The 27,709-nt window shown below is 34.3% G+C and overlaps 1 protein-coding gene across 1 annotated transcript in view; it reads right to left on the bottom strand.

Moving 5' to 3' along the window:
* The window catches only part of EFHC2 (EF-hand domain containing 2), a 217,312-nt gene that overhangs the window by 6,898 nt on the left and 182,705 nt on the right, over positions 1–27,709 (bottom strand). The window contains exon 14 of the mRNA XM_031959378.1: positions 9,646–9,748. Within this exon, the coding sequence (XP_031815238.1) occupies positions 9,646–9,748 (103 nt within the window). The remainder of the gene's footprint in view (positions 1–9,645; positions 9,749–27,709) is intronic.

Raw genomic sequence — 27,709 nt, 5'->3', positions numbered from 1 at the left:
TGACTAATTAAAAAAAGAGTTGATCTTTATCTCCAAGGGCAATAGGCATGTTACTTGATTCCTCCCTATTAGTACCCACAAAACAATTCAATTAAACAAGCATTTTTTCCAACATGTGAGGCACTGTGCTAGGCACTGGTGGTGCCAAGATACCTAGCTGTCTATAACAATTCAATGGAATTAAGGATAAGAAAAAAAGACAAATGGCCTGAACAGAGAGAATGTGATGAATGTAGAGAAGTTCAAAAGGGAAAAAAGAGCTATGAGACATCTGAAGAGGGAAAGCAAATTTAGCTGGAGGAATTTAAAGAGAGCTTCAAGAAAAGGACAGCCTAAGGGTCATTTTAAGGCACAGTTACCAAGCGATAGGAAACATGATGACTATGGTTTGCTTTCATGACTAATATGACAATTTAATTCACTTCAGTTGAGTAGATATTAGGGAGATGCTAATATTACCTATAAGATAAGAAACAAAGGACAAATGAAACACACCATTTGATCTAGGGAACCCTTACAATTTAATGGGAGGTTAGCTTTTTAAAAGGAGGATAGCAAACTGAAGAAATGACAAAAATTTAAAGAAAATTAGTTTTGCTTTGAAAATATTAGCTTTTGCATGCTTTAACTACTAGCCAAAGTGAGCTACAGTCCATTCCCCCATTTCTCTCTTGCTCTGTTATTTCTGTGCCTTTGTTCATATGGTCACCTTCTTCTTTGAATGGTTGTCTCTCTCTATTAAAGGCACTCCTTTTTTGAAGGCTGGGCTTTCTTCCATTTAGGTTCCACTTCCTTTATGAAGGTTTTTCTAACTCGTTCTATGGAAAAGTGAATTAATATTTCTGAATCATAAGTTAATTGAGGTCAGAGTCTACATTGAATCTGTCTGTATACACAGAGTGCTTGGCATTCTATGTGCTTCATAATAATAATCACTGACTTTAAATAGGTTATATTATTTTCCAAAGGTCTTACAGGTAATCACATGGAAGAATTAAGATCTAAACTCAGATTTCAAACATGGTACTTTCCACTAGATAAATCACTTCTTCATCCCTCAGTGGAGGTCTCTAAAAAGAGAAAATAATTGCTGTGTCCACTCCAAGCTTAAGAATTCCAGGAATAGTAAACTTCTGGCTGATGCACCAGGCAACTGAATAAGTGGTAATACAAAAAGCATCTCAGTATCAACCTCAGTTAGGTTGTATTCAAAAAGAATAATAACCTCTTAATTACTTTACTGCAGATAAATTTGAGCCATGATGGAAAGAAAGCTACAATTATGATAAAAGTCTATATTTACTGGAGTTTTTGTTTCTTTGTTTTTTAACCTGACATAAAGTCCTCCTCCAATGTTGCCAATATAAGTCTGTTAGATGCTAAGAGACTCAAAGACAAAAACTAAATAGTAGCTGCCTTCAAGGAGTATACAAGTAGTAAGCTGATGAATACAATATCTCTATAAATAAAGATAATACAATTCAATTGAACAGCTATTTCAAAGTGACTACTATGTGCTAGGCACCAGAAATACAAGGAAAAAACTTGCATAGCCTTTATCCTAATGAAACTTATGTTCTTCTGGAAGAATTAACACATAACCAAGTGGGCAAACATAAAATTATTTAAAAAAAAAAAGGATCTTCAAGAGGCAAATAATTTATTTATCACTTAGAAGGGTTGGAGTAGCAAAACAGACACTAGAGAAGGTCTTATATAGGAGGTGGCACCTGAGCTGAGATTTCATAGAAACTGGAGATTATCTGAGGAAGAAGCAAAATACTTTTTCTATATATGGGAACACCAAACTGACTGGACTAGAGAATAAGCAGAGGAGAGTCATTTGAAACAAGACTGCAAATACAAGAAACTGGATTGTGGAGAGCTTTAAATTCTTTTTTTTTTAAATGAGTTTATTTTTAATTCTAGAGGCAATAGGAAGCCATAGAAGATTTATGAGATAATTACAGGTCATATCTGTATTTTAGAAACATTGACTTAGCAGATATGTGGAGGATAATGAAGGGAAAAACTGGAGGCAGAGAGACCAATTAATAGTCTATTTTTTGATAGTCTAAGCAAGATGTGATGGACACTAAACTACTCTATAGACTATATGAGTGAAATTAGAATGGCACAGATTTAAAAAAGGTAGGATAGGCAAGATGTAGTGACTGATTGTATTGAATGGAGGTGGGGAAAGATGAGGTAGAAGGAAGATCAAGAATAAGTCCAAGGTTGTGAATCTGGGTGACTTAAAGTATGATGGTGCTATCAATAGAAATCAAGAAGCCATTGTGGGAGAGACATATGTTTGCAAAGGTGGGAAGTAGAAGTCTGTTTTGGAAATGTCAAGCTTGAGATGCTTGTGGGACAGACAAATAGAGATGTGCAGCAAGCACTTAGAAATACAAGAGAGCTAGCTAGGATGCATAGGCTAGGAAAGGTTTGGCTGCATGGATTTTAGAGTCCTCTGCAAAATGATATTAAATGAGTCATGGGAACTGATGATATTATCAAGGCAGAGAATGAAATAAAAATAAAGAAAAGAGCCTATGACAAAAGATTGGGGGATGTCTACATTTACTGGGTGAAAAAAGAATGATAATCCAGTTGAATTGCTAATTAGTTTATGGAATTTTGAAATGTAGTAGTATGCTCATTTCTTTGGATGCTCACTAGGAAAGACCATGATGGTAGCAAGAAATGAAGTCACTATCACATTTTAATAAGAGGTTGTAGGGATAAATGGCACAAAAATTACAGAGGAGGGATATACAAGCAGATGGCATGGAGACAGGGAGAAGGTGGAGAAAGAAGGTAGACAGAAGTGAAGAGAATGAGAATGAGGAGAAACATGGAGAAAAAGCCACAAATATAGATTAGAGTTGGGAGCACTAAATATCATGGAGACAGATGAAGATGGAAGAGTACTTAGGGCAGAAGTAGAGTTTGAGATCTCATTTTTATAGCTTTCAGATGGGACAGATTAACCTAGGGGCTGGTTCATTAACACATTCAAATAATGTCAAAGTTGTCAGTAAAACTTTAACATATCCACATCATCTCAGAGGTTCTGCTGGCCTTACTGTGGATGTCTGGAAACATCTGAGATTTTTATACATATCATAGGACCAAAAGCCTATGACAGCAAAACCCAGATGGTTTCTTCTGATTTAATTGCATATGACTTTTTCCATATATCCAGGATATGACTTTTTGGTTAATATGTGATATTACAAATTATGCTCTTTTGATCTTAGGGACTGTCTGTACCTGACTTCTTTGCAATCTTATTTCCTGCTATTATTCTTTTATAGTGGCTATTTAAAAACTTACTATACAGTCAAGAAAGGGGGTAGTGGTCAAGGGGAACAGAACAAAATACAATTTGAATACACCAGCAATGGAAATAGAGAAACATCAAACATGGCAGAAGTAGCGGGATGGGCTGATTAATATGAGGGAGGTAAATCGATTTGAAAGCTATAGGTCAAGTGGAATGGGATCTGATAAAAAGTATGGGGAGTGATCAGTTAAGGGACTGCTGGTGATCTTAAAAAGAGCAGTGTCAACTGAGTGGTGAGGTCAAAAGCAAGTTGATAAAAGATTGATCTGCAAGTGAAGAAATAGAAGCAATTAATATAAACAATACCTTCTAAGCATTTAAATGTGACATAGAGAAGAGGTATAGGAATATAGTTTGAAGAGACAAAGGATAAAGTGAAAGTTTTTTTTTAAGAACTGGGAAGACCTGGGCATATTTAAAGGCCAACAAGGAAAGGAGGTAGTGGATAAGGAAACTGAAGGTGGAGGACATAGGAGAATGACAAGTGAAAGACTCAAGCTATGTGAGATATTGAAGAGTGAAAGAAAAAAAAACCTTCGAAATCTGTGAGAGTAAAATCTTTTGGTCCCTTAATACCACTCTACCAAATCTATCTACCCTTTTCCAAAATGTAAAGACTATGGTTTGAAAGAATTGTATTATCTAAAAGCAACATTAATTCATCATGTGTGTCTGCTGTATGCAGAAACAACTTGCTAGAATTCTAAGCTAGAATGAAATTATTCTTTTTTTCTGATAGTCCAAGAGGCAATTAATTAACTTTTTACATAGAGTCTCTAAAATCAGGAATATACAAAGCAGAAAAGAAGCAAATGATAAGACATATTCCTGAAAGGCACACCCCAAGACATCACAAATATCTTTCTGCTTTCCTTGCTTAAAACCCACATGTCAGAGAACAATGACAGGAATGAGATCACACATTAACATATGCTATTTTATGTTGCAGCAATTAAAAGACTACTTCTTCCAGTTGTGCTTGGAACTGGCCTCTGAAATGTCAAAAGATAAGATGCCAGTCTTGGAAAAATTGAAAAGTTTCCAGTCCCTGTTTGGGGTGTGTGTGTGTGTGTGTGTGTGTGTGTGTGTGTTTAATTTTAATTTGGAGATTAATCAATCAGGCTTATAAACCAAAGGGACCTATTTTTATTAGTTGTATAGCTACCATCTATGAATAATCACTACAAAATAGAAGTGACATCTCCAAAACATAAGAAAGTAAGTTCAATATATTTGGAACCAACCAGAGATAATCACACAAAGCAGGGAAATATAATTCACATCTGTAATTACTAACTAAGCTACTATTGGGCTATGCTATGATAGATAAGAAATCAGTAACTAATTAAGCATCAACTATATATCAGATGATAGAAATACAAAGATGACCCCTATAGAGAAATAGATAGATAGATAGATAGGTAGATAAATAAAAGTTTCTGCCCTTAAGAAGCCAAAGCATAATATAAAATAAAACCAAAGATGATCTATAGTATTAAAAATTTAACTAGACATAAGGCCAAGAAAAGTAGGAGAAACTTTGTTGTTCAGTCATTTTTCAGTCATGTATGACTTCATGACCCATTTTTTTAGCATGAGATACTGGAGTAGTTTGCCATTCCTTCTCTGGTTTATTTTACAGATAAAGAAACTGAGGCAGACAGTGTTGAATACAGTCACACAGCTAGTGAGAGAGTGGGGCCAGATTTGAACTCAGGAAGATGAATCTTCCTGACTATTTCATGCCACCTGGCTGCCTCAAGGAGAAATTAGTCTCTTAGTTATATAATCTAAGTATGTCATGTAAAAGCTAAAGAACATATGTCATCAAGTATGTGGAGAGATTCATGCATGGGCTAATTTCATGGGCTTTCAACTTTAAGTTTCTAATACTCCATGTGAACAGAAATTCCCAGTATTTCCTCAGGAAAGCTTTATTTGTTTCACTTTCCAGTTTTCAGGTAACTATAGAAAAGAATAATTCAAGTCATCTGGAAAAGAGAGATGAATCAGACGCTCTTCTCCCTGAGGAGGGAGACCTGCTGGTAGAAGTCCAGCTATGGTAAACCAGGTGAAACTCTGAGATCAAATGATGAAATACAAAAAAGTTGGTTAGGAAAGTTCTGAGCAGAAGCATCTTTGTTTGGATCCATATTTATAAAAATTGAACTAGTTATTGCCCAGCCTCTGTAATTCTACTGCCTCATTGATATGAGTGCTATATAATTATGCTTATATTCAGTAAATATACTCAATATTCCATAAAAAATCATTTTCCCTTCTGAGAATTATTTTTCTCACCCCAAACTGAAAGTATTTTTTTCTTTCTAGGACTTATGAGAGGGTCTTTTTGTTTTGGCTAAATTCTCATTATTATTTAATTCAGTCCTTTCATTTCACATTTGACTTCCTTTTATAAGTAGCTTAAAAATGAATTCATCACAATAGGCATCTTCACTTAGAAGTGATCATCTCAAAGTTACGTTTGTTGGGACACTCTCTGGACAAAGCTCTACTATTCCTCATGAATAACAGTCTAATATCACTTTCTGAGAAAATATTTCATTCATATCTTGAACACAGCCACTGCATGATATTCTATTCCTATTAGTTATGTCATCTCAAGTATAATCCATTGAACATAGTTCAATGTGTCTGCTAAGACTCACTTTTCAGAAATAAAATAAAAAAATCTTAGAACTGAAAAGGAAGTTTCAAAAGGCAGCATTATTAGATGTCCTTAATTCCCCTGACTTAAGACCACTAATGTCTTATTACTGTTTAATATATGTAATACATTCCTTATATGCAACTAGAGGTCAGATAAGTTATGTGACTTGCATGAGGCCATGCAGCTACTAAGTGTGGAGGGAAGACTAGAATTCAGGATGATTTATCACTGTGCCAGTACAGTGCCCTTCCTCTTTACCATGCTGAAACAACAAAATGAATTAAACATAATGAAACATAAGGATGACTGACTTGTTAAGGGATAGTATTGCTGTTATTGATGTTTTTAGTAGAGCAAGATGCTTTTAATATTCCTAATAAAATTAAATGAAATATTTTGTGAGTATGGAATTCTGGGTTTAGAAGAGACTGCTACTGGTCAAATAAATCCCACCAACATTCAAAATAAAGCCTCCCTGACTCCATCCTAAATGAATTATTTTTTAAATAGAAGAACACTTGGCTAATATCAAGAAAGATTTTAGGCCTTAACACCTCCAGGGATCAGCCAACTAGCCTAGAGCAAAGTTTCAGCCCATTCAGCCAGTTGTTTATTCTTAAAGCAAGAGGATTCAATTATATGGTATTATGGCCTGACAAGGAGGATAGATTTGTCCGAAGGATTAACTGTGTTTCTTTTTTATAGAGTACAAAAAGGAACAGTAATAGTTGGCTGCCACTGGAAAGTCTGTCTAGTAGCCTATAGCTGGATAAATTTACTTAATCTGCTTCCTTCTCAAAAATAGTTATATTCAATGCCTATAGCCGGTAATCATATAAGATCTAACTTATTTATTTATGTACTACACAGGTTGTGTTATGATGCCAAAACATTTGAATGAAAAGTAAAATATTTAATCATCGAGATATCTACAAAATTATAGATAACAACTAAAACATATAATAATAATTAACAATTAGCATATATATACTGCATTAAGTTTTACTAAGTTCTTTACCTATGATATCTAAGTGATTCTCTGGTATTGTTTTAAAAATATCAGGATAACTTTTTTAAACCTTTTCTGTGAATATTTCAGAGTTATGGGCAAATAATTTAGTGGAGATATCAATGCAATAAAAAACAATCATAATCCTTGCTATCATCTCAAATACTTGGTATTCATTAATTTTAGTTCCCTACAATGAAGCAGATCATAATTATGTTAGGTATATTATCCTCATCTATTCTACTGTGCACATTAGTCTAATTTTTCCTTAAGAGATGTTAAAATCATTCATTATTATATATTATAAGTAGATTGCCTGAGGGGACAAATAGGCTTAACTATTGACATCATTTCCTAGTCACCCACATACAAAGTAACTACCCAAAACTCAGAAAACTTTCTGAATCTTGACTGGTGAAGAAAGATGCACAACTTTGAATAACTAAATAACACAACTGAATAAATGTCTAACTTCACTGAATATCCTTCTCCTAGTATGGCCTCCTTCATTATCTATTGAATAATCTACAAGTCTATCAGATAATTTAAGGGAAATGGATATTTAATGAAATATTTTCCAGTATTCCTAATGAAAAGATCAGAACTAAATAGAAAATTATAATATTTAACACAAGACTCAAGTATAAGTAGGTAAATAGAAAAAAGAAATAATAGGCTATTCAATAAGGTTAAACAATTTTATATGAATTAGAAGTTAGGAATATACATAGCAGTTAGGAATATACATAGAGGGCAAAGCACAGGTTTGAGTTGACTATAATGAGATGATATCCAAAAAATAAAATAAAATTAAGGAGAAAAAGGGATGCACTGGGGGAAAGGAAATACTTTAAATTGTTTTTACATATGATTGGGAAAAAATAAGATATTAAAAAAAAACTAAAAAGAAGAGAGAAAGATCACAAAGTAGAAAAATAGGGGTGTTATAAAGTGTAAGAAGGCAGGAAAATGGCAGGTAATGAAGGGCTTTGGACACTAAATTGAGGAATTTAAATTTGATGCTGGAGATAAATAGAAGCCAATGGAGTTTACCGAAAACAGGGCAGAAGAGTGTGTGACATCAACAAACCTGCACTTTAGGGAGACAGCTGAGTGGAAGGTGGACTGAATAGGGGAGAGGCTTGAGGTAGAAGCCCTATAGCTATTACAATAGTTCGGATGTAGGGTGAAATGTTCCTTCTGAGTAAGAGAAGAGAAGGGGATGTACAGAAGAGATATTCTAAAGATAAAATTGACAAGCCTGACAACACATTGGTTATATGGTAGGGGAAGAGAGTGAAAAACCAAATATGACAGTTAGGGTGCAAACCTGAGTGACTGGAGGGACAATAGTGTACTTTATAGTAATAGGAAAATTCAGAAGGAATGAGGGTTTGGGGACAAAGAAGATTAGTTCCATTTTGGGCATGCTGAGTTTAAGATGTACATAGGATGCCCAGTATGAAATATCTTGAGAGCTGATGAGATCACAAAGTAAAATAGTATATAGAAAGGGAAGAGAAGAAAGCCCAGGAGAGAACTCTGTCAACAGAGTGCCATGGATAGCATGTATGACCTGGATAAAGATGAAGCAAAGGATAGTGAGAAAGATCAGACAAGTTGGAGGAGAAATAAGAGAAAGTAGTATTTCTTTTTTTTTCCTCTTTAGTGACTCTGTGTGTGTGTGTCTCTGTCTCTCTGTCTCTCTCTCTCTCTCTCTTGCTCTCTCTCTCTCTCTCCTCTAAAAGCATCTTAAAATTACAATCCATATATGATGGTTCCTCTATTTTTGATGAAAAAAATAATTTGCTCAAATGTTTTTTGCAAATGTTTTCTATTTTTCTTCTGTTTGTTGTCTATTTTCCATTTTCATCCTTGAATGCTCTCAGTATGAATTTTATTAGTTGAACTTTACCGAGCTTTCTTTTTTAAATAGTTATATGCCCTTTTTTCTTTCTGCTCCATAAGATGACATTGCTCATAAATGTCCATCATCCTTTTTTATACAAAGTTTCAAATATTTATATTCTGAACTTGTATTCTTTTCAATTGTAATATTTTGTGCATGTGCGTAAAAATAGAATAAAATTCTATTTTCTAGAGTTTTGTATATGTTTCTTCTACTTTAGTACTATTATAAAGAAATTCTGATTTTTAGAAAATTAAAAAATATTTAAATGCAATAGTCTAAAATACATAGTACATTGAAATCTTAATGGTTCATTGAAATTCTCAGATGAATTCAGACAAATCCCAAAATTTCCAAAGAATTGTCTAGTCCCACATCCTTTGTTTTCTCTAACTAAACAATTTTATATTATATATTTTCTTAAAAATCATATGTCTCAGGCTTGAAATATGTATCCATGCACTGTATTGCAGGAAACTATGAACATAGTTTCATATGTGCTTGGGGATAAAGCCAATATAATATTATCATTTGAACTTCAATCTTGCAGTTTCTTATATTACCAGAATCCTTCAGAAGGAATGCTTACAGCTGTTTGTTTCATGACAACATTTATAAGATTAAGGCTACCAAAGACAAATTTTTTTAAAAATCTTAGAAGATTAGAGATATTAAAGATAACTTTAGAAATAGGCATTAATTTTTACTTTTGAATAGGGCATATCCTGGAAAGGAGGAACCATATTGACTCTCCAGTTTATGGCGCTGAAAAATTGCTGATAGTTGATTCGTTCCTGGCTGTCTTCAAACCTAAAAATACAAATTTGATACACAAATTAATTCCATAATCAGAACTGAACTAAATGTCATTGTTAATTTTATCTTTAAAATATATTGCTTAAAGATATAAATATATTCATATATTTGTTTAAATGTATAAAATATATAAATATATTTATGTAAATAGAATATATTTCCTTAAATGTATAAATACATACATATATTTATATAAATAGAATATATTTCCTAAATGTATAAAATACATAAATATATTTATATAAATATATTTGTTAAACTATAAAATATTTATTATAAATAAAAATATATTGTTTAAATAAAGTTATACACTAGCCAAAGAAATCTAATCTTATCTAAAAGTATTTCATTTTATGGAAACATGTATGTGTGTATATATATATATACATATATATATATATATGTATACATAAATATATATAACAAACATTCTTTAAAACCTACAAAACTTTTAATTCAGTGTTTTCCTCTAAATAATTCCTCAAAGCATTTCCAATTTCATGTTCAAAAAACAACAAAGAAAGACTACTTTTTCGACCTCATTTTTCCACAGTTTAAGAAACAAATTAAAGAACTCTAGAGATAACAACACTAATATTTTCACAAACATATTGAGGGTGATCAAATGGAATCCACTATGCATACAAATGCAACATAAATAATTCTACTTGATTTTCCATTTATTCTTATAGGTCTTGTCTGGATATGGTTATTTGCAAGCTATTTCCTCCATTAGACTATGAATCCCTTGAAAATAGATACTGTAAGTCTTTCTTTGTATCTCCAGCACAAAAGAATGCCCTTAATGAATATTTGTGGACTGAATGATTTTCAATTTTTTGCATTCAGCCTCTATGTCACTGTTACATTTTATCTAAAAGATGGTAATTTATGACTTAATTCAATTCACCAGAAATTTGTCAAAAGCCTACTAAGTGTTGAGCACTGTTTTAGGAGTTGGAAATTATAAGAATAAAATAAAGCTGAGCCATGAAAGACCCTAGGGGTTCTACAGATAGGACAGAGAAGAGAGAATGTATTCCAGGGATTGGGGATGGCCAATGCAAAAAGGAAAGATCAAATAGACCAATTCGGTTGAAATACAGAGTGTACATAATGAACCCAGAAATATAATAGTAGTTCACTTGTTTCAATTATGTTTGACTCTTTGCAACTCCATTTGGAAGTTGGAGATATGTTGTCATTTCTTTCTCCAGATCTCCATTTTATAAACCCTGAGACAAATAGGGTTAAGTGACTTGCTCAAGATCACACAATTAGTAAATGTCTGAAAAAATTTGAACTCAGGAAGATGAGCCTTCTTAACTCTAGGCCCTGCATTCTATTCATTGTGCTATCTAGCTGCCCTGGATATATTGGCTGGAGCTCACTTGTGAGAGGTTTTAAATATTAAACAGAAGAGTTTGTGTGGAGTTACATGAAATACCATATTCTTGAGCCAGGGAATGTGGGTTCACATCTTGCCTTTGATAACTGATGTGGGACTTCAAACTTTTCACTTTGCCTTCCCTGGGCTTTGTGCTCTAAAAAAACAGGTTATCAGTTTAAATGGCCTGTGATCATTATGTGGAGTGCATGGAGGAAGACTCTAGGAGTTAGGGAGGATGTATAGGAGGCTATTGTAATATTTCAGGTGAGTGTGGATGAAGTTCTGAACCAGGCTGGTATTCATTCAAGTAGCAAGATGGGGATGAGTGAGGGAAATGCCATGCCAGTATAACCAATAAAGCTGGACATCTATTTGGATATGGGGACTGGGTAAAAATGAAGAATAGAGAATATGTCTAAGGTTGGAAAACTTGAGCAACTAGAAAAATTATATAGAGCCTGGAAAGTTGGGAGAAGGGGTGGAATTTAAGGAACAGATAAATTCTGTTTTTGACATGATGAGTTTGAGATTGCTAAGGGACAATGGCATGGGAATGACCATCAAGCAATGAAGACATGGAGCTGGCACTCAGGAGAGAGAGTAGAGTTGCATTCCTGTATTTGGAAGTCATCTTCTAAGAAATCATAATTGAAACCATATAAAATGATGAAAATGACAAGAAAATGATTGCAAAAAGGGAAGAAAACAAGGAGAGAGCTCACATATGGGGCCATAACATAGATAATGATCGTGCAAAGAAAACTGGGAAGGATTATTCAGATAAGTAGGAGAGGAAATGGGAGAAGGCTCTTTCAGGGAAAAAAAACAACAACTATGTTGTAGCAAGTAACCAAGAGAAGGATATTATCCTCCTCTGGATGCATGCTGGACTTGTATTGCCATACCCCAGCTCTTTTACTTACTCCAGCTGTGAAATTCACATGTTGGAAGTATGAGAAACAGAATTAGAGAGAAGAAAATTATTTAATCAAACAAACAAAAAAGATTTGACTTCTAGACTAAAAAACTGAAGGACACCAGTTTATTCTTTCATTAAATTATTTGTTTGGTATACTAGGTATCATGGGGATAAGGAAATGTCATTTCCCAATTAGGAAATGGTCAAAGAAAATGGATAGCTAGTTTTCAGATGAAAACAAATCTCTCTGTAATCATGAGGAAAAAAACTCTAAGTCACTATTGATTAGAGAAATGAAAATTATTTAAAAAAACTCTTTAGTACTACTTTATATCTGTCAGATTGATTAATATGCCAAAAAAATTAACAAATATTGGAGAAAATGGGAGAAAGTTGGATTATTAATGCAATGTTGGTGGAATTGCAAATTGATCCAACCATTCTGGAGAGCAATTTGGAACCATCAACAAAGAACTATAAAACATATAAAAACATTTAACATATAAAACATAATCCTTTCACCCAGAAATACTCCCATTTTGTCTGTATCCCAAAGATACCAAAAGAAGAAAAGAAGCTACAAAAAAGAAGTACAGAATTATTTATAACAATTTTTTTTGTTCTAGCAAAAAAAAAAGTGGAATTTGAGGGGATACTTATCAGTTGGAGAATGGCTGAACAAGTTATGATATATGATTGCGGTGGAATATTATTGTGCTATAAGAAATGATAAGTAGAGTTCTTCCAGAAAAATCTGGAAAGATTTACATAAACATGTGAAGAAAGAAGTGAGCAGAACTAGAAAAATATTGTGCATAAATAACAATATTGTATGATAATCAAATGTATATTTTGCTATTTTCAGCAATTCAATGATGTAAAATGATTCTAAAGACTTATGAAAAATTCCATCCATCCCCACACAAAAAACTGAGTCTGAACACAAATCAAAGCATATTTTTTAAACTTTCTTTTTCTTGGATTTTTTAAATCTGTGTTTTTTTCACAACATGACTAATATGGAAATATGTTTTATAGGACTGTCTTGTATCAAATTGTCTGACTTGTATAGAAAGTGGGGAGGAAAAAGATGAAAGAAGAGAATGTGGAAAAATGTTAAATGTTAAAAAAAACTTTACATGTAATTGGAAAAAATAAAATACTCAAATACTAATAGTATTTCTTTAATTATGATGTATTTAAGCATAATGTAGCTTTGTTGGGTATGTCTTAATATATAATATTTCTTTATTATCTTTGTTACTTTCTTCTATTTACTCATATTTTTAGCATCAAATCTTCTATTGTGCTTTGAGAACAGTTCTTTTTGGGACTTTTAGGGGAGCTTTGTTTAGTTCTGGATGCTACTGCCACTACAAACTGGGTGGGCTAGATGGGATTAAGACTCCTTTTTCTATCTCAATTCCTGATTTCTGTGTCAGGGTTCCAATGGTCTTCTGTTGATTCTTGCTTTGGCCAGTTGTTGTTTTTTTTTTTTTTTCTTGCATGATCCCCAAATGAGAGTTTGTGTCTACTGCTGTAATCTTGTCAGATCCCCAGGGGATATTGAAAATCATTCTACAAAATCCCTCATCATTCCTCTGCTCCCATGCTGACCCTAGGTGTTGAATTGACTCTACTATAGCTCTCATTTCTCTGAGGAGTGCATAGTCAGATCCTATGTCCTTCCACAGCAAAACAAGAGAGCTGGTTCCATTTCCCATTTCTAGTTTGCCAGGCCAGGCCCAGGATTTGGCTTCAAGATCACAGGGATAATTGGAGCTCCTGTTGACTTGTGCCATCCCCCTCCCTTTCCACCCCAATTCAAAGAGCCAACTAGCTTCAGAACTATTTAGTAAGATATTTTCACTGGTTTCCTCAACTCAATTTCTCTCCTCATTTCTATTAACTTCCATATTTCCTGAGCTTACACTGAGTTCCTTAGCATGATACATTTTCCCTTCTCAAACAGTTTTTCCTTGTATGTCTGGAGTAATAAAGAAGCTTACTTTTGTTTCTTTTCAGTTTTTTTCATATGAAATTTTTATATATTTATTGGGGTTTAAAGGATAGAATTGGTTTTCTATAACCTTTCAAGTTGCTATCTTAACCAGAAGTCCTTGGGGGGGAAAAAATGATACTTTTCCACTCTACTCTGGTACAAGCCCTCATGCCTTGGTTATAGCAATAGTCTGATGATGGATCTGATGGCTTCAAGTCTCTCCTCTCTGAAATCCATCCTCCATTCAGCCAACAAGTGATTTTCCTAAAGCACAAGAACGATCACATCACCAACATCTACTACCCCACTCAGGAAACTCCAATGGCTTCCTATCACCTCCAGATCAAATACAAAATCACCTATTTGGAGTTCAAGGCTCTTAATAACCCAACCTCCTCCTGCATTTCCAAAGTTCTTACATTTTACTTCCTGCTAAATACTCTTTGAACCAAAGATGTGGGCTGGTCAATGAACTGGGCACTTCATCTCTTGGCCATAGACATTTTCTCTCCCAAGCTTAGAATGCTCTCCCTTCTCATCACTACCTACTCCCTTCCCTGATTTCTTTTTAGACCAAAATAAAATCCTGTCTTCTATAGGACGTTTTTTCCTGCTCTCTTAATTTTGGTATAATACTTTTCAATAATTCTAGTGTCTTCCCTCTCAATTATTTCTTATTTATATTGTGTATAGCTTGTTTATTTGTTGCATTAGATTGTGAGCTTCTTAAAAGAAGGAATTGTCTTTTGCCTTTTTTTACATCTTCAGTGCTTAGCACATAGTGGGCATTTAATAATGATACTTAATAAATACTTATTATTTATTTGACTGACTAAATTCTACAGATTTCTCAGCCCCAAAAGGTGCTGATATTCTTTTTTAGTTGTTTCAAGCAAGACAGCTGTAGCCTATGCAACCTTCTCAGAGCTTCCTAGCAACTCCCTCCAGAGTATCATGATCCACACCTTCAGCAAGAGGGCTGTTGGGTTTTCTATTAAAAAAAATTCACTGGGGAAAACCTTTTAAAAGAAACCTTATAAAAAGCAAACCATGAAAAAACAAGTTAACTCACAACCTAAAGCCTTTTCTTTATTGTTTTAGAAAACAGAACACAGAAAGAATCATTGAGGAAATAATAAAAGTTATCAATATTAAAGAGAAATATAACAAAATGAAGTCATATTGAAAAAGTAATTAAAAGAAAGTGGTGGTCGATTAAACCAGTAGGAGGGAAATAGAACACCTTGAAATCCTTTTATTCATCATCTGGTTAATTGAAGTTTCTGGGATTTTGCCTTCACTTGCTTCTAACCACTGTTTATTCACTGGATTTTGGCACAGAAATCATGCTAACACATACAAAGTCATTTAATAGATGTGTTCTGTTTATGGAAACATTTGTAGCCAAAATGCCAGCACATTTCTTTTTCCTTTCTTTCATTTTTCTTTCCTTTTTTCCCTTTTTCCTTTCTTTCTTTCTTTTCTGTCTCCTATTGTCTTTCTTTCTACCTTACTTTTCTGTCTTCATTTCTCTTCTTTTCTTTTCTACCCTCTCTCCCGTCCCCCTTTTTCCTTCCTTCCTTCCTTCCTTCCTTCCTTCCTTCCTTCCTTCCTTCCTTCCTTCCTTCGAAGAACTGAAGCACACCATATATAAAAGATATTTTGTAAGAAACTTCATTTTTGCATGAATACTTGGAAAGAAATTCCATAAGTATGACTATCTACTACACTTGTGCATTTATTGTTTCTTCATGAATTTCTATCAATTGTCAGTAAACTGCTATCAGATTAAATAATCTAACACCACTTCCCATGGTCACAGTAAGATTCAGGATTCTCCTGGATATTATAGAAGTCCTATATGTTTCTATTAATGTAACTCCATCAAAATTCCCAGCAGAAATGTTAATGAGAACACCTCTCTCAATATAGATTCAAGTGTTGTGCATCTTTGATAAAACTGCTTACAGAAAACTATAGACAAGCACATTTTATACATTCCCATATTGATCATTCTGTATCACAAGAAATGATATATGGCCTCAGATTTAAGAATCATAGAAAAAAAGCCACATTAACCACAGAGTGGAAGATGGTAAATGTCACCTAAAAATATAGGACAGAATTTTAAAATTTCAGTCATTTAGGGAATATCTTTACTCCTTTAGTGTCATATCAAATTAAACTTAAAAAGCTCTGGAAGTTTCTAAGATACATCTGACAGTAGTCAATAATCCTGACAATTGCCATGGAAAAAGAATATACATATATAGATATAGATGTACAAATATGACAATTTATAAACAATATGACAATGTTCTTTCAAAAGAAAAAATTAGAAATATTTTGTTATAGCTACTGTCAGAGATATAAATTTTGATAAACTTGGTGAAATTCCAAAGGGCTTTGCTTGTGATTCTATATCAGAATCCGGTGATGGTTCTGAACAATTAGATAAGTGGGGACAAGACCAATAGGTATAATAACAAAAGAAATAAAAGTTTAGGTTGAGTCATATCATGACTTTTTAAAATGATCTTTCTTAAGGTTCCTTCACAAAATAAGAATGAAGGACTTGAAGCATGGTCTGTCAAGTGCCATAATCTTAAAAAGCAAATGGGTATAAAAACTTTACTAAAGTTGCAGGGTATAAAATAAACCAATATAAAGCAACAACAGCATTTTTATGTATTACCAACAAAGTCCAGCAGAAAGAGATAGAAAGAAAAATTCCATTTTAAATAAATGAAGACAATATAAAATACCTGAGAGTCTACCTACCAAGACAAACTCAGGAACTAATAAACACAATTACAAAATATATTTCAAACAAATAAACAAAAGAAATAGACATAACCAATTAGAAAAATATTAACTCCTCATGGGTAGGCCAAGCCAATATAATAAAAATACCTAAATTAATTTACTTATTAAGTGTCATACCAATCAAACTACCAAAGAAAAATTAGAGCTAGAAAAAATAATTCATATGGAAGAACAAAGGTCAAGAATATCAAGGGAATCAATGGGGAAAAATGTTAAGAAAGACTATCTAGCTGTACCAGATTTCAAACTATATTACAAAGCAATAATCATAAAAAAAATCTGGTAATGGTTAAGAAATAAGAGTAGTAAATCAATGGAGTAGATTCAGTATATAATACATCATGGTAACCATGGAGAATCTAATGTCTGATAAACTCCAAAATCTAAAATTTGGAAATAGTCATTATTTGACAAAAAATGCTGGGAAAATTAGAAATAAATTTAGCAAAAACTACATCTACTCTGGTAGGAATAAAGATGAGAGGCATCTAGAAGAAGGCAAAGGTTGGGAGGTTAGTGCTTTTACAAACAGAGGCCAAGAGCAGAAGGTAGCATTTGTATAGATGATAGCACTAAATACAGAAAATGCCTGAAAAGCAGGCCTCTTAAAAGTATTGGCAGATGGAGAACAGAGAGACCCAAGAAATCACAAGCATATTCTATTCCTTTGTACATGGGAGGAAGGGGAACTAGAGAAGAAAACTGAGGGATTCCATTACTTGACTCCTGTTATTTATTTTGCTATTCTATTCCAAATATATACTTGATTATTCTATTTATGGTTCCCTGTTGATAAAGATTGCACTGGATGGAAAGGAGAAAAAAATTACAACTCAAACTACCTTTATAAGTAATTGGGATAAAATACTATTGGGGGAGAGAGAGAGAGAGAGAGAGAGAGAGAGAGAGAGAGAGAGAGAGAAACCAGGTTTACAAACTAGATGTCATATTAACTCACCCTCTCTCATATCTAATATACTGCCAAGGTTTGTTGATTGTACTTTTATAATATTTCTCACATATATGCCCTTCTCTCTGATTCTATCACAAGCCTGATCACCATCTCATGTCTATAGTGCTGCAATAACCTGCTGATTGACCTCAAATTAATCTTCCTGAAATACACCCCTCTCTCTCCCTCCCTCCCTTTCTCCTTCTCTCTCTCTCTCTCTCTCTCTCTCTCTCTCTCTCTCTCTCTCTCTCCCTTTCTTTTCTCTTCTTGATCCATCTTTCTGTCTCTTTCTGTCACACACGCACACACACACACACACACACACCCCTACCATTCAATAAACTCCAGTGACTATCATCTTTAAGATCAAGTATAAAAACCCTCTCTTTTGTATTCAAAAACCTTCCATAACCTCCATAACCCTTCTACTTTTCTTGTCTTCTTATACCTTATTTCCATTCCCAATCCCATCCAACTGCAATCCAGTGACATTAATATCTTTGTTGCTGTTCTCACAATGTTCTCCATGTCTATAGATTCTATATAACTTTCTTGGTTGTCCTCTGTACTTGGAATTCTCTCCTTCCCTTTCTCTATCTCCTGGTTTCTTCAACTTCCATCAAATCTCAGCTAAAATTTCACCTTTCATAGGAAGTTTTTTTTCCTGTTCCCTTTTAATACCAATGCCTTCCTTCAATTGATTTATTTTTATATATCTTCTTTGTACATGGTTGTTTGCATATTGTCTCCCCCATCAGACTGTACTATCTTGAGAGAAGAAAGTAATTTTTTTCGTGCTTTTCCTTATATTTCCAGTGTCTAGCATATGTTGGATGCTTAATAAATCTTAACTGACTGCCTAAGAGAACCTTTGTTATTCTACTTCTTGTTGCTTGGTCCTGGCCTCCAAGGCCTCTGGACTCTACCTTATATTCATGCTCAGTAAAGCTGGGAAGATCATCATTCTGCTTCTGTACTAATCTTGAAGAAATCGATAAATTTCTACTTTTTATTGCTACCTTCTCCCTTTCTCTACTGTACTGTTACTGTTTTTTAGGCTTTGTAGGTGCCATCTAATAGAATTCTGCCTTGTTTCCTACTTCCAAACCACTGCTTCTGTATTACAGAAGTGGTATTGCCTAGACCTAAGTTTCACACTAGTTAATACTCCTTCATATTTCTCATTAGTCTTCCACTCCATACACAAAAAGGTCATTCAGGCATCTGTTAGAATTCTCTGATCTGTTTCTCAAAATGGAAAGTCCACAGGTCTTCCTTATTCCTAGCTCAATTAACAAAATTCATTTTACCTCTTCACCGTCTCAGAAACTAGAACTACATATGAACAATTATTTACTATCAATTGGCCTAATGTTTGTCATCAGTATCTCTCATCAAGTCTTTCGAAAGTTGGGGATAAACACATGCATTCTTATATATTCTTTCAATGAATTCTGTGGTCACACTTGCAAGAGATCAACCAGAAAACCAGTTGAAGCATTAATAAAACTTAAGAAGGATTAGTAACATTGGAGAGGAAAGGCAGAGCTGGTTGTCCCAGGAATTGCTGCCACACTAAATGCTTCCCTTCCCCTAAGAGAGCAAAGACACTTTATACTAAATGGAAAAGAGATAGTTTCTACAATTCTACCCTTTGGCAAAGGCTATTCTGATAAATATTCTTAGTAAGCTCTGGGGATTTATCTTCATTAAACTAAGATTGGTGAGTTCTTTCAATATAAAAGTGAATAATGAATCCTATAAGATAGAAGCACTTGTGTGGGATTCTCCAGGAATCTGCTTCTGGGAGAAAACATTCTGAACTCACCTACCACTTGGGCTCCATCCACTGGCTGCATAGCTGGAACAATCTGCACCTTTAATCCCATCAAATAGGGATAGGCTTTCTTTGAATACTACTTGGCAGTATTCAGAGGACATGAAAGTATAATTCACCCATAGAAATGATGTCATGATCTGAGCTGCATGGGAGAAAGGGTTCATTTCATGTTCCCCCCTCCTATTTTAGGTTCTTTGGTTTTAAGGATCAGGTGTGGAATTTAGGTCTGTTTGTCCTTCCTAGTTTTGATGTAAACAGAAGACTCTAGATCTGAGAATTTGAGCTATAGTAACCTTAAAAATAAAAGTCTAGGCTGGATGTCCTTGCTAGTCCCAACAGGAAAGTCTTACAAAGCCAGAGTGTCTCATGCTCATACCCAAGGTGAGTTTAGTTGCATTGGACTTGGAACTTGGTAGGACCAAGCTACACAGAAATTGAATTAAGCTAAGAGTCTAAGCCTCCTCCTCTCTACAGAGACTAAGATGATACAGGGAAGTATTATACCTTATGTGTTGGGTAGGGATGTTCGTATATGTATTCATGTTATTCCTTTAAATCAAGCATTTCTTTGTAAAAGCAAATTTAATTTGAATGAATTAATGGAACTGGAGTATGAGGAACTTATGATTGGGGGAACACAAGTGGTGGAGGCTGGAGCCAATAAGAGACTAGATACCGATTGGGGAGAGGGGTAAAAAAACCTCAGGGATAAGTAAAATTTAGGGGTGAGTGTAGTCATATTTACACCAGGAAGACCTCTGTTGCACAGCTTTGAATGGTATTATAATGTGACTCAGTTTTTAAAAATCAATGGTTGAAAGGATTGGGAGGTTAGATAGAAGAGAGGAGCCAGTGATGAAGAAAAGATGAAATAAGGAATGTAAAATGATTAAGTTTGAGACCTCCCTGAAAAGAAAGCTGGGGAAGGTACAGTCACAAGAGGAAATGAGATTACCTTCTGAAAACAAAGAACAAAGTGAAAAATATTTTTCAAGAAGTCAGTTAATGCTCAAAGTCATGTTGAATTAGATCCTAGAGGAAGGGCCATTATATCTAAAAGAACCAAAAGTGTAAAAATACAGAAAATGCAGGTGATATGTATATTCAGGAAGTTGATCATACCTAGCATGCTTAGGTGATTAAAAGAAGATCCAATGTTAAACCCTGGCAAAAACCAGACAAACTGATGAATACCCAAGAAATGGTGGTCATGTGTAGTACCAATGGCTACAACTGAAAGGTTGGAGGAATGTAATAGTAAGGAAACAATTAACTAGTTTTTTTAGTAACAGTATTTCTTTGTAGTAGGAAGCTTGAGAGTAAATGTCTTAGTGTACATTGAATTAAATCTCATTTAAAAATCCGTACCATGCTTTAATTTAGAAAAATAACTGACACTTAACAAATGTCACCAGTATACACACTTCCCTTTCCACTGAAGTTGCCAACTAATTTTTTTTTAATGGAAAATTCAACTTGCCACAGTTTGTTGCATGCAAGTGAATTAATTTCACTTCAGGGACTCAGGCTCAGTAAGCAAAGCACTAGCCTGGAAATTCTGAGGTTAGGATTCTAAAAGAAAAAGAGCTAAAGAGCCACACAGATGGATGCAGTGACTTAATGATGGTCACAACTAAAGGTAAGAAGAGAATGAGGATTTTCTGTCCATTTTATTTAGTATTCATCTTATGAAATCTACCAGTCAGTGATGACCAAATTAACCAAAAAAAAAAAGGAAAACGTCTCACTTTCTTATTCTCAGAACAAAAATGTTTGAACCGCTGGAACTGCAGTAGTGTAGACCAATAATACATAACCTTTCATCTGGAAATAAGAAGTAGGGCTTATACATACTAGGGTTAGTCTTGGAGATTTCTCAGCAATTTCTCTTTTCTCCTCAATTCAAGAGGTTTTTTTAAAGCTACGAATTTTACTCATTTTGACCTTATCAGTATTTATCTTGATAGAAATTTGGTTCATGTTTGACACACCACAAATGCAACAAAAGGAAAGGAGTCTTGGCTCCCACACAAATATTTAGAACAAGAAAACATTCAACACATGGGAAGCTTTAACCTGACCAAAAAAAAAAAAAAAAGACCAGTAATGGCTACTAGCAAGTAGCCCAACTCCCTCTCTTAAATATCTGTATCCCAGGGGTAGATAACAGTCTTCCAAGAGCTCCAGTATTTGTCTGGTTGGTCTCCCTTCTATGAAGAGAGTTTAGTAATTCTTCACTTTGGTGATCATCATTTCACTGGAGATCTATGCAATCCTCCAGATTGATAATAGCACTCAAAATAGAGCCCTCCAAAAGAGGAAGTATTTAGGACCAATAAGAATAGTGACTGAGTCTGCCTTCTCTCCCGGATCTGCACAGTCCACCTAACTCACAATACCAATGAAGAACAAAGTTCATCTTTTCACTTCTACATTATGGTTCTTCCCTTGGCTCTATCTCTGGTTTTGTACAGAAATTTCTCTGCTTGGTCTCATTATTTGATGCCAGTATCTTGTAGGGACCCTGTAAGTATGCAAAACTCCCTTTAGGGAGCTGAATTCAAATTTGTGTATCTATATATGTATATGTATATATAAATACATATATATGTATATATATATATATATATATATATATCCTTTCTTCTCTATCTCTGTCCCAGGTCCTCCTCCCTGTGGAACTCAAATTTAACCCTCTTTTCTGTTTCTTTTTTTTTTTATTAAAGCTTTTTATTTTCAAAACATATGCATGAATTATTTTTCAACACTGACCCTTGCAAAAACTTGTGTTCCAAATTTCCTCCCTCTTCTCCCTACCCCCTCCCCTAGATGGCAAATAATCTAATATATATGTTAAACATTTAAGTCCCTTTTCAAGAGTACATCTGAGGTGATTAAATAAGTCTGAAATTGATAATTATTTCACTAGCAATGATGTCAATGGGGCAATAAATATCCACAAAATAAATTCATATCTGTCAAGAGGACAGAATCAATTCGAGAGTATAATCCTTCTCAAAGGACAACAAAGGTTCAGGATAATTTATATCTTGTTGAAAAACTGACCTTGTCTGTGGAATTTCATGCCTTTTTTTGGAGGCAACAGAATGGGAAGTTGTATCTCATTACATTTGCATGAGATTTATAAGTAGCATCTTGTCTTAGCAAGTTCAGCAGGAACTCTTAACACTGCAGCCCTATTCTACTTTTGTGTCTCCACTATGAGCACCACCTTATTCTTTTAATATATTTCAATGGAGGGGCAGTTAGATGGTGTAGTGGATAGATCTAGCCTCATATAGTTAATATTTCCTAGCTATATGACCCTGGGCAAGTTACTTATCAATTGTCTCACCAATATATACATATATATATATATATATATATGTATGTATATGTATATTTCAATGGATCTGTGTTCTCATCTCTATAACAGAGAGGTAGTGTAGCAGATAGACCCCTGAACCTGGAATAGGAAGACTGATTCACCCTTCTCAGATACTTCCTAGCTATGTGACCTTGGACACTGTTTACCTCAGTGTTTTATCTGAAAAAAAGGAATAGCACCTACCTTCCCATGCTATTGTGAAGATAAAAAGAATTAATATTTTTAAATGCTTCTTAAATTTAAATGCAATTTAAATGCTTAAATTGCTATATGAATACTATCTACCTACCTATTATATATATATATATGCACATATCTATATGTGTTTTTCTTGTGTGTATAGACACATACATGTTTACATATATGATAATGATAATGAAAATCACAACCCATCCATCCTTTCCATTCTGTACAGCTCCTGTCCATGTTCGCCCTGAAATCCTGCCCAGGGGATTCACCCAAAATGCTAGAGGCCACTCTTGACATTCTGTTGACACTAGGGAAATATGTCTCTCATTTACTGGAGCACAAGGAAATGGGTTGGCTTAATCTGTTTACAGGAACTTCTGATAAAGTTTGAGCAGCCATCTTAATTGTCTTATAGGGAACTTACAGATCATGTTAGATTGATTTTATATTCCTCCTTCATCATTCATTTTAGGGTGAATTTTTTGACTATCTCCAAAATTCAAATCCACCTTAAGGACTATAGATTTGCTGTTAGTGAATATATTCCAAAGAACAAAATACAGACTCTGGAAGCAATCCAAAACCATCCCCAAACTGCTCTGAACATTATTAAAATGAGTGTAGTTCCCGTGACTACACTTAGGCAGAATGTGGTATAGTGGAAAGAATTCTAGGCCTGGCATCAAGAAATATTTGTTTTTCAACACCCCAGCCCTTTACTATCTCTGCAAGTGACCCTAGAGATGTTATATAAACTCTCTGAGCCTCAGTTTTCTAATCTCTCAAATGGGTATGAAAATATATATAGTGACTAATTCATAGGGTTGTTGTAAAGAACAAACAAAATTATGTGTATGAAACACTTTGTAATATGAAAAGTGCTATATAAATAAATGTCAATTATCATTGCTATTTATGAAATTTGTATGTATAAATTATATTTCCATATAATTTTTGACATTTATTTAAAAAATTAGTATCAGTTCTTTATAATGTCACAGTTTGTATCATCCAAAACATCTTAATAAAAACCTAAATTCTTTTATGTTTGACACTATTATTAAATTTTGGCACATCATAAGAAAGGAGATAAAGGCAATTTCTCTTGTTCTATTCCAAATAATAATTATCCCAAAAATGTTCTCTTTGCTGTTGAGCTTGATAGGAGTTTTCAAAAGAAGTCACTTTAATGTGACATTGAAGTAATTCATGGTCCACCTACCAAAAATGATAAATGGCTTAGTAACTATAAAAACTATCAATATTCTTGTCGTTGGGTATTGTTTCAAATTCTTTTATATGAACACTGAGTTTTTTGCAGGCTAAAATATAACATCAAAGCAATCAAGCTTTTCTACTAATAGATATGCATAATAAAAAGCATAATTTGGGGCCTGGAAGTTAGAAGACAGTGACTAGCTCCTTAATCTAGCTTTTCTTCTAGCTCAAGCTTTTTGTAGCCAATCCTGAGAGTATCTTGGTAAAAATGAAGGAACACTAAATTAAATAGTTATATGTAACTCTGGTCTCTACTTGGATAGAGGTATCACAAAAAAGAAAGACCTAACTCTGACCTGGACCTGTCATTCGATTCACTTTTTTTTTTTTTTTAGGGGAGAGAAGATTTGGTGATGATGATCAAAGAACTATTCACTCTTATCAGTGAGAGTGCTACTATATTGCAGCAGACAGAAGCTGAGATGGCTTTCTTGTCCCTAAAGAAATGAGCCCTGAAGACAATAGTATGGAATAATGCCCAGAAAAGGTACCAAGACCAACAAAGCAATGTACTAGCAGAGACAGAGCTTGCAATCAGTAGAAATGTTGAGTCCAAGAAGAAGCTGGCTCTGGATAAATGGCACAATGACATAGCCAAAAGAAATTAGGGTTCTGGCAGTGTCAGATATATGAGAGCCCTATTTATGCTCAATCTATTTCTGATGGAACATAATTTGGTGGGAGACTATATCCTAAATCTATTGGGAGAATGGTCTGTTGCAAATCTTTCTATGCTATTTCATTAAATTGTTGCTGCTGTTCAGTTGCTTGAGTAATGTACAACTCTTTGTGAACCCATTTGGAATTTTCTTGACAAAAACAGAGTAGTTTGCCATTTCCTTCTCCAACTCATTTTACAGAGGAAGAAACTGAGGGTGACAGAGTTAACTGATTTGCCCAGAGTCACAAAGCTAATAAGTAACTGAAGATCTAACTCAGATCTTCCTCATTCTAACCCCTACAACTCTAACTACTGTGCCATCTAGCTGCTCATTTCATTACATGCTTTGAACTAATTTTACCTTCTGGCTAAATAGAGAAAAAAGTCAATATGACAATATCTATCATTATGAGTGGATCTGGATCCAGAGAGTCCCTGAAGTCTCAGGTAGCTATCCTTGGGACCTATTTTGTGGAGGAAGGGTACCTTGGATGCTTGAAAAAGCATTTATTGAACTTATAATACATTATGCAAATATAAAAATGAAAAGTGTCCCTGCCTTAAAGGAGGTTACCTTTTAGTAGAAACCAAAAAAAAAAGTTTTGTTTTATGTGTAGGGGTGGAGGATTAGGTTTGGGGTGGCTGGACAGAATTGTATTCTGGTTGGCAAGCAGTGAAGGGACTGATAACCTAGCTCCAAAAAGAGAGCCCTGCAACCAGTCTGATTTCTTTAATTAAGGGAATGGCCCAGGATACATGATTCAAAGAATGAAGATAGCATGCACATAAACTTAGAATTACTTTTCTAAATGTGTTCTGGCCTCTTTTTGGCATACTTACTAATAATGTGGGGTACACACTGAACCATCCAGTAAAATGCATGAAGCTTAACTACAAATGAAGAGTGGAGACTGTGGACCATGGCCACTGAATCATAGAATGACAGAATTGGAAAGAGATCTATTCCAGCCTTCTCCCTGTAAAGCCTGAATAGCTAAGCACAGAAACTAAGGATTGCCAAGATGCATTATCAAAATTGCCAAGTTAAATTTGGTTACATAAAAGGCTCTGTTCTCAAAATACCCCAAAGCAAGGAGCTACAGATTTCTGAATCTTAACAACTTTCCACACAAATTTCAATGGCAAAGTAGACCACAACCACCAAATAAGGAACGCAGAAAGAATAAAATACTACATTGGTTCAAAAATAAGGTGAGATTTGAGGTTGTTGTTGTTGTTTCTTTTATCAAGAAAATAATAAAATACTGTTCACCATATATTTGTGATCATGGGTATATAGGGGAAATGTAAGAGTTTTGAGAACTAAGGCACTAGAGAGTTTTCAAAGCTTCCTCTGTGATGATGACTGCTCATTTCCATAGCAACAGCTCCCAATACACCTTGTATAGTGCTGCTGTAAGATATCTCCCAAGAGGGAAGAGGAGAAAGAAAGAGCTTTGAGAGGAGGCAGGTGGCAAGGTTTGAGAGAGCTTGGAATAACCATGTTAAATCTAGTTAAAGTCATATTAACGTTTCAATTATGGAATGCTTTATTCTAGAGAAGTCATCTCCTTTTACAAAGCAAGCTCTGCTGATAGAACTCACCTAGTTAGAAAAGCACGGGCTGGGAGGAGGTTACTAGGGGAACAGTGGTATCTAAAGGGTGAGTAGCCAAAGTGCTTCTCTCAGAAAAGCAAAATGGTAAAGAAAAAGAGATTGTTCAGTGGATTGTCTGTTTCTACAAGTTACTTAGCACAGTGCTTGACACCTAGTAGGCACTTAATAAATACTGGCTGTTGAACTACAGACTAGGAATTCAAGGAGAGCTTGTGATTTTTTTTTGTTTTAATAGTAGTGTGTGCTTCAGCCTCAATATTTGTTTTTTCCTAATACAGGATATACATTTTCATATTTTCAAAAATTTCTCTTTGAAAAATAAGGTTTCTTCTATTTGGGCCAATATTTTTAATGATCAAATGCTTTAACTGACTTTATCACTGACCATGTTTATTAAATTAAATATTCTTTAGTGCTCAGTGAAGGAAAGAGATAATGAACTAATAGTTTATCCTTAACACTTCCTCTGATGGTGTCCAGAGCTATGTATACCTAGAGACTAATGCTCTATTCTTCATGAGCAGCAAAAAAAAAAAAAAAAAAAAAAAACCTTTTCTGAATCATTGGTGGGGAAGATGGAAAGAGGAGGCAGATCTTGCTCCTTTTAATGAGTATATAAAGGATAACAAATGTAGATTGCAGCACCTAAAATTCCTCCTGGAATTTTATGTCATGAATCAAAATGTCAGGAAGCAGGGGGGAGGAAGTAATGTGGTACCTTCAAAGAGCATCAATCTAAAAAGTTGAGCCTTGGAAATCAAGATTTGAAAAACAAAAAGGAAAGAAGGATATGTACCATCATCTAGTTTGGTGATTGGCTCAAGCATTTGTAAATTATCCTGGAGTTCTGATATAATGTCAATATAAGTTATATTCTTGTAACTGATGTAGAA

Source organism: Sarcophilus harrisii, chromosome 3 (assembly GCF_902635505.1).
Source record: "Sarcophilus harrisii chromosome 3, mSarHar1.11, whole genome shotgun sequence".
In the NCBI taxonomy this organism is placed as follows: domain Eukaryota; kingdom Metazoa; phylum Chordata; class Mammalia; order Dasyuromorphia; family Dasyuridae; genus Sarcophilus; species Sarcophilus harrisii.
The sequence above is the reverse complement of the archived record's forward strand: the minus strand, read 5'-3'. Positions and strand labels throughout refer to the sequence as shown.